The sequence below is a fragment of the Cavia porcellus genome, unplaced genomic scaffold (assembly GCF_034190915.1).
Source record: "Cavia porcellus strain 051 isolate PalLab524CR breed Dunkin Hartley unplaced genomic scaffold, mCavPor4.1 scaffold_23, whole genome shotgun sequence".
Classification (NCBI taxonomy): domain Eukaryota; kingdom Metazoa; phylum Chordata; class Mammalia; order Rodentia; family Caviidae; genus Cavia; species Cavia porcellus.
The window spans coordinates 40,750,298-40,764,319 of record NW_026947506.1 but is presented as its reverse complement, the minus strand read 5'-3'; the positions used below and the strand labels follow the sequence as shown (position 1 = coordinate 40,764,319).

Here is a 14,022-nt window from a genome sequence, read left to right as displayed (position 1 = left end):
TCTTAATCCAGTCAAATTAACAGTGAAGATTGACTTTGACAGGATTTTAGGGCATTTATAACAAAAGTATACAGCATTACCCCCTCTATATCTGAAGACATTCCCAGATTCAATGAACAGCAGATCAAACATGCTTAGAAAAAACTGTGTCCATATGGAACATATCATTATTTCCTTCCATAAATTGCATAGTATTTATGTAGCATTAGATATTATAAGTCATCTGCAGATGACTGAAAGTGGGGGTCTCCAACCCCTGGGCCACAGTACTGGTGCATGGCCTGTTACGAACCAGGCCACAAATAGGGAGTGAATGGTGGGCAAGGGAGTAAAACATCACCGTTACGTACAGCAATTCCCCCTAGTTTGCAAAACTGCCTGAATTCTGCTCCCATCAGATCACTGGCAGCCCTGATTCTCATTGGAGCTCAAATCCTTTGCAAACAGTGCACGTGAGGGATCTAGACTGCAAGCTCCTTTTACAAATCTAATGACTGCGATCTGAGGTGCAGCTGAGGCAGTGATGCTAACACTGAGAAGTGCCTGTGAATACAGATTAACACTAGCACACATCTGACTGCAGAGACCATAATAAATCACTTTCTTGCAGACTCATATCCAAACTTCATCAGTGAGCAATAAGTGACAATTAAGCTGCATCCAGCAGCAGGCTTTACAGTGGTGAAAGAGTTGATGCACTTCAGTTGTACAGCATAACTGGTAGCAGCCTTTAAGTCAGAATCGGACACTTATTTTAGTTCACGTGTGCCTTTCCTGTTATTTATTTACCACTTCCATCCATTCCTCTTTCCCACACTGTGTACTTGTCTCAGTCACAGGTTTGGTAAACCCATGAGTTAACTCCAGCCCAAAAGAAAACAGCAAAACACCACTAGAGTTTCTTGCAAAGGGCAGAAAATCAATGATGACACAGCAGAAGATTCTAAGACTGCTAGGAAAGCTGCACTTAAAAGAAAATACCAAGAGTCTTATTCAAATTATAGGTTCACTGAAATGGGTGATTCACATTCTGCAAGCATGCTTTGTATAATATGTGACGGCCAGCTACCCAACAAAGCCATGAAATCTTCAAAGCTGCTTTGCGGCATGGAGACTAAGCCTTTGAAATTTTTCAAAAGAAAAATATGTGAACATAAAGTACTGAGGCAAGTTGGGTGTGGTGGTGCACTCTTGTAATCCCAGCACTTGGGAGGCTGAGGCAGGCGGATCATTGCAAATTCGAGACCAGCCTCGCCTACAAAGTGAGCTCAAGGCCAGCCAAAAAGAAAAAAAGAAAAAGAACTAAGGTGATTACTGAAGGCCTTTACGTCATCAAATGTGTCTGCACTGACAGCATCGTTCTTAGTGGCTGACTGCATTACTGCAGCCAAGAAGCCCTTGAGACCTCAGATATGTTAAGACAACTTTCAGTCTCCATACATTCTGGGTTAAAGCCAAGGCAAAACATCCTGAAGGTGCCACAGAAATGCTGAAAAGCCAGTTCCATTTCCAACGTCCTGTTTTTGCAAAGCAGGGTTTTCTGCAGTGACAGCAACCCAAATGAGATTACGGGGTAGACAGTCATCAGCAGCATACTTTGGGTGCTGCTGTCTCATACTGTCCACAGGTGGGACCATCTAGTTGCAAGAAAACAAGCTCAAGACTTACACAATACTGCATTTTGGTGAGTTATAATAATAATAAAGTACATAATAAGAGTAATGCACTTGAATGATGTCTAAACCCTCCCCCTCCACATTCTGGAAAAATCGTCTTCCATTACACCAGTCACTTGCGGTAAAAAATGTGAGGACCACTTATTTAAAGAAGAGGAGAAGAAAACAAAAAGAATACAGGAGGATGTGTGCAGTTTTTATGCAAATACTGTGCTTTATGTATCAGAAACCGAAGCATCCAAAACTTTTGGGATCTTCAGAGGGTCCTAGACACAGTCCCCCATGGACTGAGGGACAACTGTGTATACACAGTAAAACAGTAAGTTAGGTAATAAAAGATGGGAGAATGGGCTGGGGATTTAGCTGAGAGGCGTAAGCGCCTGCCGGGCAAGCGCAAGGTCCTGAGTTCGATCCCGCCAAAAAAAAAAAAAAAAAAAAAAAAAAAAAAAAAAAGATGGGAGAATGATTTTGTCAGAAGTCGAGTTTGAGGATGATTACTGTTTCCAAACAGCTCAGCTAAGGATTCAGGTGGCTGCACACCTGTTCCTTAGTCAGGACCAGTCTTCCCTGGTCTTGAGTGTGACAGGAATTTGCTCTGTTGATCCCCTCTATCCTCCCCTGAATGCTGTCTGGTTCTTTGGGCTTCAGATCCGGACTGAGTCTGGCCTGGGAGACTGGGAGGGGAGGGTCCCGCCATTGTGGGTACATCAGAGCCAAAACTGGAGGAAAGAAGTTATAAACCAAATGCCCTCCTCCGGAACAGAGCCCATGAGGCTCCTCCATCCCCACCCAGCGCCGCACACAGGACCCCACCTCTGGGCCTCCGGGCAGGGGCAGCTTCCCCTCAGGCCGGCCCTCCCAGAGCATTGGGCTCACAGAGGTGGCTGGGAAAAGGAAAGAATTCCAAGCTGTGTGGTAGAGTATAAAGAAGGCGACACAGGAGGCGGCAGGAGAGATGTACACAGCCATCGCGTGCAGCCTGGTCAGTGTCCTGTCCACGGAGCCCAGCCCCGGCAGACTCACCCTCGTCACAGTTGCTCCCGGTGAAGCCAGGGCAGCACCTCCACTCCAGCGCGGTCACCGTGCGGTAGGACACCCTGTACGTGGGTCTGATGAGGGTCCTGTAACTAACACAAGCACAGTGTCAGGGGGTGCGGGCTCCCTGCCACCCCAGACCCACTGCTGCCAAGGCAGCCACACTGCTCTGCTCACCCCAGGCTGGGGGCGGGCACCCAGCAGTGGACCTGTCACCCAGCGCCTCGTTCACTGGCCGTGTGATCTAAAGGTCCTTCTGACCCAGTCTTTCTCCACCTCTCCCAATGTGGCCACCTGTCGTGGGAAATGTCCTGCACATTGAGCAAGATGCAAATATAGAAAAGAAAAATACTAAAGCCTGGCAAACCTCCGAACACCCTCCCTCACAGATTCTAACCTTTTCCCTGGCATTATTCCTTCTGCTTGATTTGTCTAATGAGTACGTACTGAGCAAGCACTTTGTGCCACCCTGCGGTCACAGTCATATCCACATCCCTGGACGTTTCAATGACATCTCTGAATTCATTAGTGGGATGCTTACAGTAATAAAAAGCTCCCGAAACTGAGCATGGTAGGGCACACCTGTATTCCCTATGCTCTGGGAGGCTGAGGCAGGAGGATCACAGGTTCCAGCCTAGCCCAGACAGCTTAGCGAGACTCTGTCTAAAATAAAAAATGAAAAAGAACTATGTGAAGGTCCTAAATCCAATCCTCGCTACCACCAAAACACACACACACACACACACACACAGAGGCATACACAACTCCTGCCTTTAAAAAATTTAAAAGTGAAACATAAAGTTTAAATTTTTAAAAACAGATAAAATTTAAAATAAAATTTCAAACAGTTCCTGAAAAATACTGTGGACCCCCATGGTAAAGGACCACACACCAGTGTGGAAATCCTCCCACCTCAGCTTTTTAGATAGGGTCTCACTGCGTCACCCAGGCTGGCCTCAAACCTTCGATCCCCCTGCCTCAGCCTCCCAAGTCCTAGATTAAAGGCGCATACCATCACACCCAGGTGGTCCTTACAAATAAGTCTGATACTATTTTGTGAAACGTCAAGAAGAGTGGACATTAAATGTGCAGCCGAATTTCATAAAGGGGTGCGTTCAGCTCTGCTTATTCGCTTTACGTGCATCATTATAACTTTGCTGCTTGCTTGTGTTTGCACAACTTCCCCTTTAAAATGAAACAGCATGACTTCAGAAAGCTAAATCTGCTGACATGGAGCAAATTAATCGGTGAATGGGAAAACGATGAATTAATTGGGAGCAGCAGGCGCGCCATCCAGAGATGCCCTGTTGACAGGAAAACTTAGGAGTTGAAGAAATAACTAAAATTGGATTTCAGAAGAGGGCTCTGATTCTGGAAAATCCCGTTCCACTAATTTCTCTTCTTGAAAATCCTCTCACTCATGTTTCATCAGCATGCTGGCAACCAGCCCCCCTGCCTGGGAAGGGACCTTCCAGCGAGGAGCAGCCCCCGCTGAGAGAGAGCTGCAGGGCCAGCTGGGGAACAACTGCGTCAGGCCAGGCGGTGGCGGGCAGGGGAGGGCGAGTCAGCCCTTACAGCCTGGACTGGGACAGACAGACGGTGAGCCTGGGTTCAAACACACCGTCTGCACTGCGAACACACTCACATTTGCACACTCTCATTCCCATGCTCAAACACACTTCTGCACTCACAACCCACATTTGCACAGTCACGTAACACACATTCACATGCTAATGTTGATGTATGTTCTCTCACCTCACACTCCTGCACACACTCACATGCAGTGGCACACTTGTAAACACACCAACGCATTCTCAGGACTTACACACAAGCGGGAGCTGACACTTACACCTCCTCACTTTACCACAGGACCACCAGTGTCACGGGTCCTAAAGGCTCAGAGCCATACTACAGGCACCCAGGAGTCCAGGGTGAGGTCAAAAGCAGCTGGTTCTCCCCCATTCGGGGTCATCACTCCAAGCTACATAAAGAAATCACAAGTCAGGCGTGGTGGCACCCGCTTGTGATTTCAGCACTCAGGGAGGCTGAGACAGAAAGATGAGTCCAATCCAGGCTGGACAATGAGACTCTGTTTCAAAATAAGAAATAAAAAAAAAAAAAAAAAAGCCAGGGATGTAGCTCAGTGCAAAGGCCCTGAATTCAATCCCCAATCAAGAAAAAAAAAAAAAAAAAAGCAAAACTCACGGGGATGAGGAAAGGGTCAATTGCCATAACCTGAGTGCACATCCCTTGAGGAATGTGTTAAGCCCCACTCCAATATCCTCCAGGAGGAATGGGGTGTTTTCCCCCAGCTCCCAGAACACTTTTGGGGTGGACATTACCCAGTCCCCTGGGAGTTTGGCAGCCATGAATCTGACCTTTGCTAGCCACCCTCCTTGGATAGGGCAGTGCTGTGGGACCCCAGAGCCCCCAAAACACAACTTGGAAGTCTTAAGAGGGACTCCTCAGGAGGACCACCTGGAGAACATGACCTGGCAGCAGGGAGGGGTCCTGGAAAGCTTGTGGCCCAGGGCAAGGGCATGAGCTGGCAGGTGGGGGAGGGTCCTGCAGGGCCGAGATGCCCAGGCCAGGCGAGTGCCATCCTGGCAGATCTGAGAAGGACTCCCTCAAAGGGGCCAATAGTTACAGGAGTGCACCCAGGGTCCCCAGCGCCAGATGACAGCAGCCCAACCACATGGGCCTCTCCTGTCCTCCCTGTGCCACTGTATCCTCGTCATCACTGACAAGTGAGAAATAAAAACTGAGAGAGGCAGCCGAGCCACCCCGTGCTGCTACAGGCCCAGCTGCAAGAGGACGGAGCCTTAATTCAGGGGAAAGAAAAAGTTTCTTGAATGAGGTTGTTCTTTCCACTAAAAGATCAGAAAAGCTACAGAACCCATCTGGGGATGATGGCCAGGGTAGGGGATAGGTCACAGGATTTATTACATGCAGCCCGCAGATCTCAGCAGGATGGGTTGAGGCGCCCTTCAGGCTCTGCCCTAAACGCACTAAGCAGACTTGCACAGTTAACCGTTCAGACTCCCCTCCTGGCCTGCAGGATGAGGATGCACTGGAGACCAAGACGCTGGCTGCGAGGTTTGTGCAAGGTTTGCAACTTGCAGATCAACTTTGCATTCCCTGCAGCATCCTCCTCATCACAGGGAGAGTCCAGATGCTGAGACACTTGCGCTGGCCCTTCTCCAGCTGGGACAGCACCTCCACTCACCCCCACCCCATCCCAGTGCCGCATGCCAGCCCTCACCTTCCAATCCCCAAGGCCCCAGAGGCATCAGACATTCGCACCCCAGTCCATACCTTGAACGCTGATGCTGTTTGTAACAATAATAATAAAATGCCTTCAGTTAGTGTAGTGATTGATAGACTGTGCCAATTTGAGACATTTAGAAGTTTAAGTGACTCAGCAAGGGGTCAGGCTTCTCACTTCATAAACATCCTCATCCTGTGAAAGAGGAGGGCATTGAGACGGTGGGAGTGCTACACCCGCCCTGGGGGCAGGGGGGCCTGCTTACAAAATAGGGAAGAAAAGAAGCTTGCCCTCCTCCTGCTGCTTTTGCTGCCTTCTGCCACCTTGCACAGTTGCCCCTCATCATTCCACCCTGCCTTGGTGCCAGCTGATTAAGGATTGCAACTTCCACAAACTGTGAGCTAAATAAACCTTTCCTTCCTGGACAGTTGGGTGTCAGGTATTTCATCTCAGCAATGAGACAAAAGTAACCAAGACAGGTGATTACTCAGGCACTGTGTTGATGCAGAGTAACCCTAACAAGTGAATGCCATTGTTATCCCCAATATACAGATGGGGAAACTGAGGCACAAAGTGTTAAAGAACTTTACAAGTCACAGTGCTGGAAGGCAGTGGAAGTAGGATCGGTTCCGGTATCCAGTCTCTCTAGTGCATTTTTATTTAGTACAGAGGAAACACTTTTCATCCCAGCAGCTGCATGAGGATCCCAGTCTCACCCGCTGCACTCAAAGGAGAACTCATTCCTCAAAAGCTCTCTTCCTGCCCTGCATCCCCAGGCCTGGGACGGGATCCTGCTGTTCTGGGTCCAGAAGGCTGCAAAGGAACCAGATGACCTATAAAATCCAGGTTGGGGCGTGCCAGTAGGTGGCGCCACTTCACCGACCAGCAGGCCGGTAGCTCAGCTTGGTAGAACCTTGGGAGTCACTGGGATACCAAAGGCAGATTTAGATGTGGTGGCCCGTCACCCAGCCTAGGCGAGGCAGGATTTAGCTCAGCGGCATAAGCACCTGCCTTGCAAGCAGGCGGTCGTGAGTTCGATCCCCGGTACCGATAAAAAGGGAAAAGACAAAAAAAAAAAGAAATAATTTGAAAAGAAACCTCACCAGGGCATAAATACCTGCCTGGCAAGCACAAGGTCATGAGTTTGATCCCCAGCACAAAAATAATAATAGAATGCCTTTGGGATCCAGTTGGCAATTGTAAAATGCAGATCCAGCTTGGTGACAACCCACTCTCCAAAGCTTCCATGGCTCCCATAGACTAAAGACCAAATCCATTAGGCTGGCTGATAAGGCACTGCCGAGCTCTCGTCCTCCCCTCCTCCTATCACCAGCAGCAGGGCTGCCACCACCCTCATAGCACAAACACCAGGGCTGTGACGTTCTTGGCCCCAGTGCCTTTGCACATGCAGGCTCCGCTGCCTGCCTGAGAAAAGCCCAAGGAGCTTTCAGAGTTTTACTCAAATGTTCCTTCCACTATGAAGCAGCTCTGTCCCCAGGGCAGAGTCCATAGGCTCCCTCCCTGCCGCTCTTCTCCCACACATCTTATTCTGAGCTTGTTATAATCCTGCACTCATTTATTCACTCAGCAAACAATTGCCAAGAGCCTCTTTGTGCAGGCAACAGGAATATGAGAAGGAGAAAGGCAGGCATGGACTCCACTCTGCCATGGCACATGGCTGGAAGGGGTGTGAAGAATAGCACAAATGACAGAACCATACATGTGAACATATGAGCCACACTGGGACGTGCTAAGCAGGAAAGCACTGAATTCACTGCTCATTTTTATTGAAATATAGTTTACATGCAGTAGAAAAGATAAATCCAGTGTTTAACTTAGTGAACTTTTGCCTCTGTGCTCCCCAGCCTTCCTTCAAAAATCCCCCTCCAAAACTGGGTGTGATGGCACATGCCTGTAATCCCAGGACTCGGGAGGCTGAGGATTGTTACAAATTCGAGGCCAGCCTGGGCTACAAAGTGAGCTCCAGACCAGACTGAACTGCGTAGCGAGACCTTTCTCAAAAAGGACAAAAAAAAAAAAAATCCTCCTCTAAGCCAGGTTTGGTGGAGAGGGATCTCTGCAATGCAGCCTGGGCTACATTGTAAGTTCAAGACCAGCCAGCACTATACAGCAAGATTCTGTTTCAAAACAAAACAAAACCTCTCTTGTCAATTCTCTGGCTCCAGAGGCAACCCCTATTTGGACGTCTCTCACCATGGATCAGTTTTGCCTGAGCTAGAACTTCATACAAAAGAAATCCTACATTTACCTTCATACAAAAGAAATCCTATGGTCTCCTTCTTCTGCTCACCCTTTATGTCTGATATTCATTCATATTGTTAAATGTATTGATATCTGGACCTTTTATTAGTAAAAAAAACTCCACTATATAAATGATACATATCTGATCGTATTCTTGTTGATGGGTATTTGAATTTTTCCAGTTTTGAGCTATGATGAGCAAAGAGTCTATGAACATTCTTGTACAAGTCTTTTTGGACATGGGTTTTCATTTCTCTGTGATATAAGCTCATAATAGAACTGATGGGCCAGAAAATAGATAGATGTTCAGTCTCAGTAGTCACTACAAAAGCTTTCCAACCTGATTGGGTGAACCTGCTTCCATGCTGAGCGACAGCACGGGAGGGTTTGGGAAGGTTCCGGATGCTCCACATCCCTGCCAACATTGGATGCTGCCAGTGTCTTGAAACTTAGTCATTCTCGAGTGTGTGTAGTAATTTTTTTTCATGGTTCCCATTTGCAGTTCCTGTTGACTAAATAAAGCTAAGTCCCTTTTTTATGTTTGTCATTTGGGTATCTTCCTTTGTGCAGTCCTGTTCAAGTTTTGTACACTTTTTTTTGTCTTTTTTTCATTTTTATCAGTACCAGGGATGGAACTCACGATTGCCTGCTTGCAAGGCAGGCACTTATGCCGCTGAGCTAAATCCCAAGCCCCCTGGCTTTGTACACTTTTAAATTGGATCTTATGGCTTTTTCTTGTTGATTTGTGTCTTGATTTATGTGATTTCTATTTTTCTCATTGCTCATAATGCATATTCATATACAATAAAAACATATTAAAAGGAATATATAGTGAGCCATCTGTATCTGCAATGTCTACAGCTGTGGGTTCAAACACCTACCACTGAAAATATTTGGGAAAAAATCTCATTTGTACGACCATGTACAGAATTTTTCTTGGTGTTATTCCAAGAAGACACATCCAAGAGCCTCCCTTCTCTTAACCTATCAACACCCCAAGGAAATGCTGTGTAAGAATATAGAGAAAAGGTGGCTGTCTGCAAACCAGGAAGAGAACCCTCAGCACAAATAGAATTAGGCAGAAAGTTGGTCTTGGACTTCCAGCCTCCCAAGTTGTGAGAAAATAAATTTCTGCTACTTAAGTCATCTTGTCTATGGTATTTTTCCAACATGAGCAGACCAATATAGATACCTAGGAGTGAATTCCACAAAAACCCATACACTGATGAGAAAAATTAAGCAAGACCTAAGTACACGGCAAGTTATACCATGTTCATGGATAGGAAGATTCAATATTATTGAGGAATCAGTTTGCTACAAATGGAATCTATAGATTCAGTGTAATCTTGATAAATATCCCAGTGCTTTCTTTTTGCAAAAAGTACAAGGCCAATTATAAAATCTACAAGAATGTAAAGAACACATAATAGCTAGAGGCTAGACAGCAGGCAGGCACAGCACTGCATCATCAGGAAATGGAAGGGTCAGTCACCAACCTGATCCCCCCCCAACAGCATGTGGTGGCCCCCATTGGCTGCTACCTGCCTCCCACCTGGGTAACTGAGAGATCAGAAAAGGCTTCTCGGATTCCCCCCAGAGGAGTTTTGCTTGTTTTCTGGTACTACCAGAGGTTGAACCCAGGTCCTTCACACTTAGCTACATACTCAGACCTTTTTAATTTTTCTTTTAGTCAGACAAGATCTTGTTAAACTGCTGAGTTGTCCAGGATGGGCTCAAACTTAGGATCCTCCTACCTCAGCCTTGCAAAGCGCTGAGATTATAGGTATACTCCACCACACTCACCTAGTGGTCCCACTAAAGAACATTTTCCGGCTTCCTGAATACGGTCATGAGGACCTAGAAGATGCAGCAGTACCCATTTTGGTCACCTACCTGCTTGTCTCTCCCCCAGCTCAGAACTCCACCAGCCACATAAGAGCTTACACATCTCTTTCTTCTGCCCCAGCTGCAAAGCAGCTGCAGTGCAGACCCGGAAGTGCCTCCCTCTCAGAGAGACCCTCCATGACCGAACTATTCTCAGTCCGCTCTCTCTAGCTGGATCCTCATGACTTACTCTCTCAAATAACCTAGGCTTCTTTTCCAAACGCTTAAAATTATATACCCACCTACACATCATTTGATTTGATGTCTGTCTCTTCTATCAAGCCACAGGCTCAATTGCAGACCTCATGACTGATTGTATATTCTTTTTCATCTATTTGATTATATATAGTAATACATGAACATGAATAAGAGAATCAAAGGAGAAAAAGAGAAACCACACAAATCAACAAGAAAAGGACACAAACTCTGTCTACATGCAGTTGATGGGTAGGCACAATGCCACCATGATGAACAGTGACCTACCCCCGGGGGCCCCAGTTGCTCTCTGGAAGAGTCCAGGCGTGAGGCAGAGCATGGCTCTGGAAACCAAGGACTGGAGGATGAAGGAGCAGGGCACAGATTCTTTCATCAGGCTTGTGATCCCAATGCCCTGGGAGGCTAAGGCAAGAGGATTACAAGTTTGAGTTCAGCCTGGACAACTTAGTGAGACCCTGTCTCAAAGTAAAAAATAAAAAGGGTTCAAGATACAGCTCAGTGCAAAGGCCTTGGGTTCGATCTCCAGAGTCACACACACACACACACACACACACACACACACACACAAAGACAAAGAGGCTTCCCACACGGGAGACCATCAGGGGACATCTGATGAGATAAGACAAGCAAGTGACCGGGGCCACAAGGGTGCAGGAGGTTGAGGTGCTGTGTGTGCATCGGTAGAGTAGCTGTTCTAAAGGGCAGACAGAGTAGCTCTCAGGCCAGGCTGGGAAGTCCCAGAACACAAGCCAGGAGGCTGGACTCAGCTGTAGATGCCAGATGGACCAGAGCTGCCCCAGCTTCCCAGGCTTCACTCCTGAGCGAGAAATAACTCTGCCTGCGGTCTGTGATGTTAATGTGTGCACATGCTATTTACTTACTGCATTTGCATCTATTACAAAGCAGCAGTGCTTCATTTCTCTCTTCTTCTGTAGATTAAAAAATAAACAGAAGACGAGATGTGGTTTTCCTGCCTCTCCACAGACAGCCCCTCTCGCCCATGGGGAGGCCACCCACGGTTGTACACAGAGGAGCCCTATAATCTGCCTTCAAGAGACACCGCCTATGCCTGATGGGAAGAGAGAGAGAGATGGGAGAGGAAGAGACCTGCCTGGGGTATTGCTCAGGAAAGGGGATAAACAGCCCCATTTTACAGAGGATCAAGCTAAGGCCCTGCAGGTATGCGTTGGCCCTCACAGCACCAGTGGGTAGGTTCTCACCTACTGGACAATGCACCATGTTGAAGTCTGGAATAGACCCCAGGGACCTGGCCACAGGCTGTAGCCACTCCATGACTGTCCTGGAAGTTTGTAGGCAAGTCCCATGTGTCCCCAAAGTTAGCCCAGTGCACAAGGTCATGTGAGCAGAGATCTGCAGAAATTGTGTCCAGGTCGAACATGATGCCTGTCACTGGAATGAGGTAAGTAGGAGCCATAGCTCCCAGGTCCACAGGTGACATCCTTAGAGCATCATGAGGTACCAAGATCCAGGTGTCCCTCACTGGAAACAACTAACAGCCCAGAGACCTTGTCTGCGGGAGCCTGGTGCATCCTCCCTCCCTGGCTTAAGTCATTCAGGCTTCCATGCCTGCCTCTTCCCCACCTCCTCCTGCCTGGGCCCCCACTTCCTCACCAGGGACCTCAGTGAGGAGGAGCAGACGGGAAGTAGTGAGACAGGCTGGAGTCTCAACAGGAAACGAGTGAGAGCTTCAAGGGGAGAACAGAGGATTATTAGCCTCCTGATTAACAGCAGTGGCCAGTGGGAATGGAAGGCCTTGTCCCAGCACAGTTCAGATGTAGGATGCAGGGAGCATGGTCTCTGGCTTCCAGGCCCCACAGCATCCAAGCTAGTCACTCCCAGGTGCCAGATGGCTAGAACAGTGAAGACCTCTTCCGGCCCAGCCTCCCTTCCCACTATAGTCCAGGCCACTGGGGGCAGGGGCAGGGGCAGGGGCAGGGGATGTGGCTCAGACAAGATTCCCCTGCTGGGTCTGAGCTCTGGGACCCCACAGGAGGGCTGAGGATGGGGTGGGGGAGGCCAAGTCTTAAGAAAATACCTAAATCCCAGCGGTGGGGCATCTCTCCAAGTAGCAGGCAAGCAGAGGGGGAGGCTGGCTGGCAGGGGGCCGTCTGGCAGAGGGGAAGGAGGAGGCATATGGAGCCCCAGAGAGTTCCGGAGAACCCCTCCACTCACACATCTGGAAAAGGTTGGCTCTAATGCCATCAAAGACCTCGGAGGGGCAGGAGGGGCTGGAGAGGCAGCCAAGGGCAGGGGGGAGCCTGGCGGAGGAAACACAACCCCCGCGTCCCTGGCACTTGTTCCTCAGTGTCCAGCAGGCCCCCGTGCCAGCTCAATCCTGCCAGCTGATCAAGGGGCTGGGGGCCAAGGGCAGTGTCAGTGACTCCTGTCACCACCCCCCCTGCCCTCTTGCAAAGAACGCAGCACAAGCCAGAGGTTTTCTAAAACAGCTGGAGATCACCACTGCCAAGAAAGAGAAACTGAGGCACAGAGAAAGGAGGTCTAGCTTGTCCTCCCTGCCTTTGAGTCACCAGTGAATGCTGAGAAATCCTGTCCGGTCCCTTTGCCACAGAGCCTGCAGGACAGGAGAAGAAGCCACCTGGTCGGCAAGGAAGAAAATGCTCAAGCTTCTGATCCTCCTGTCTCAGCCTTCCAGAGTGCTGGGATTGTAAGTGTGACCCCCACACTCAGTTTCACAGGCTGTTCTGAATTACAAGTCCTAATCCTCAGATCTCTGCTTAAATGTCATTCCCTAGGAAACCCCAGGAAACTCCTTCACCACTGGGAGTCTTTGGTAAGCCTGTATCCCATACACACGTGGCACAAGTGCACATACACACACCCATGAGGACTAAGGAGAGGGTTGTGTCCTTTCTACACATGAGTGCCTGGCACTGGCTCAGTGAGTCCTGAAAGAGAAACTAAACAGATGACTGCGGACCCAGGGCAATGCCAACACCCCAGTATACCCTGCAAAGACCAGGCAGGAGCCCCCTTGCCTGCACCATGCTGGTGAATCGCTAGACTCCAAACCCAGACTTTGGGCCCTACATTGGTCAGGGACCATTAGTTTTGGGTGGCAGTCTCACCCTACTTGTAATGTACCCAACTACAAAAACCCAAAATAAAAATCAGAATAGGAAAATGCAAATTATGCAGGAAACCTCATATACATATGTGTGTGATTGAAAAAATATTGAGTTTAAATTTTTTTTTAATTTATTACAGTGAAAAATACATTGCAATGAATCTTCCTCAGAATACTTGCCCTATTGTTCTTGCCGCCTTCTGAAGTAGTTCTGGAAGTCCTCTGTCCTGAGTGTCTTTACTTGGGCCATCCTGGCTGTCTCAATGTCCTGATTCCATTCAAGACACTTACCTCTCATGGCCATTTTGACTTTGGGGAAGAGCCAGAAGTCACACCGTCCCAGATCTGGTGACTAAGGTGGAAGAGAACACACTGCCATGTCTTTATGAGCCTGCCTTTCTGTAGCATGGCTCTTGGAACCATCATTCGCTGTGGTTTTTTTTCCCATCACATTTTAGAAAGACACTCACGAAAGAGGACTTGCAGAACTGCTTCAGAAAGAGGTAAAAACGATGGTGTAAGTGTGTTCAAAGCAAGGGGGAAGGTGTTTCGAGGGGGATTCGTGGCTGTGTGTCTTT

The 14,022-nt window shown here is 48.3% G+C and overlaps 1 protein-coding gene across 2 annotated transcripts in view; it reads right to left on the bottom strand.

The window, feature by feature from the left end:
- Col26a1 (collagen type XXVI alpha 1 chain) overlaps positions 1-14,022 on the bottom strand; it is a 143,775-nt gene that overhangs the window by 83,965 nt on the left and 45,788 nt on the right. Inside the window, exon 3 of one of the 2 annotated variants that reach the window (XM_063234249.1) lies at positions 2,700-2,803. In XM_063234249.1, coding sequence (XP_063090319.1) covers positions 2,700-2,803 — 104 coding nt within the window. The remainder of the gene's footprint in view (positions 1-2,699; positions 2,804-14,022) is intronic. The other variant, XM_013152526.3, reaches the window with a different exon arrangement.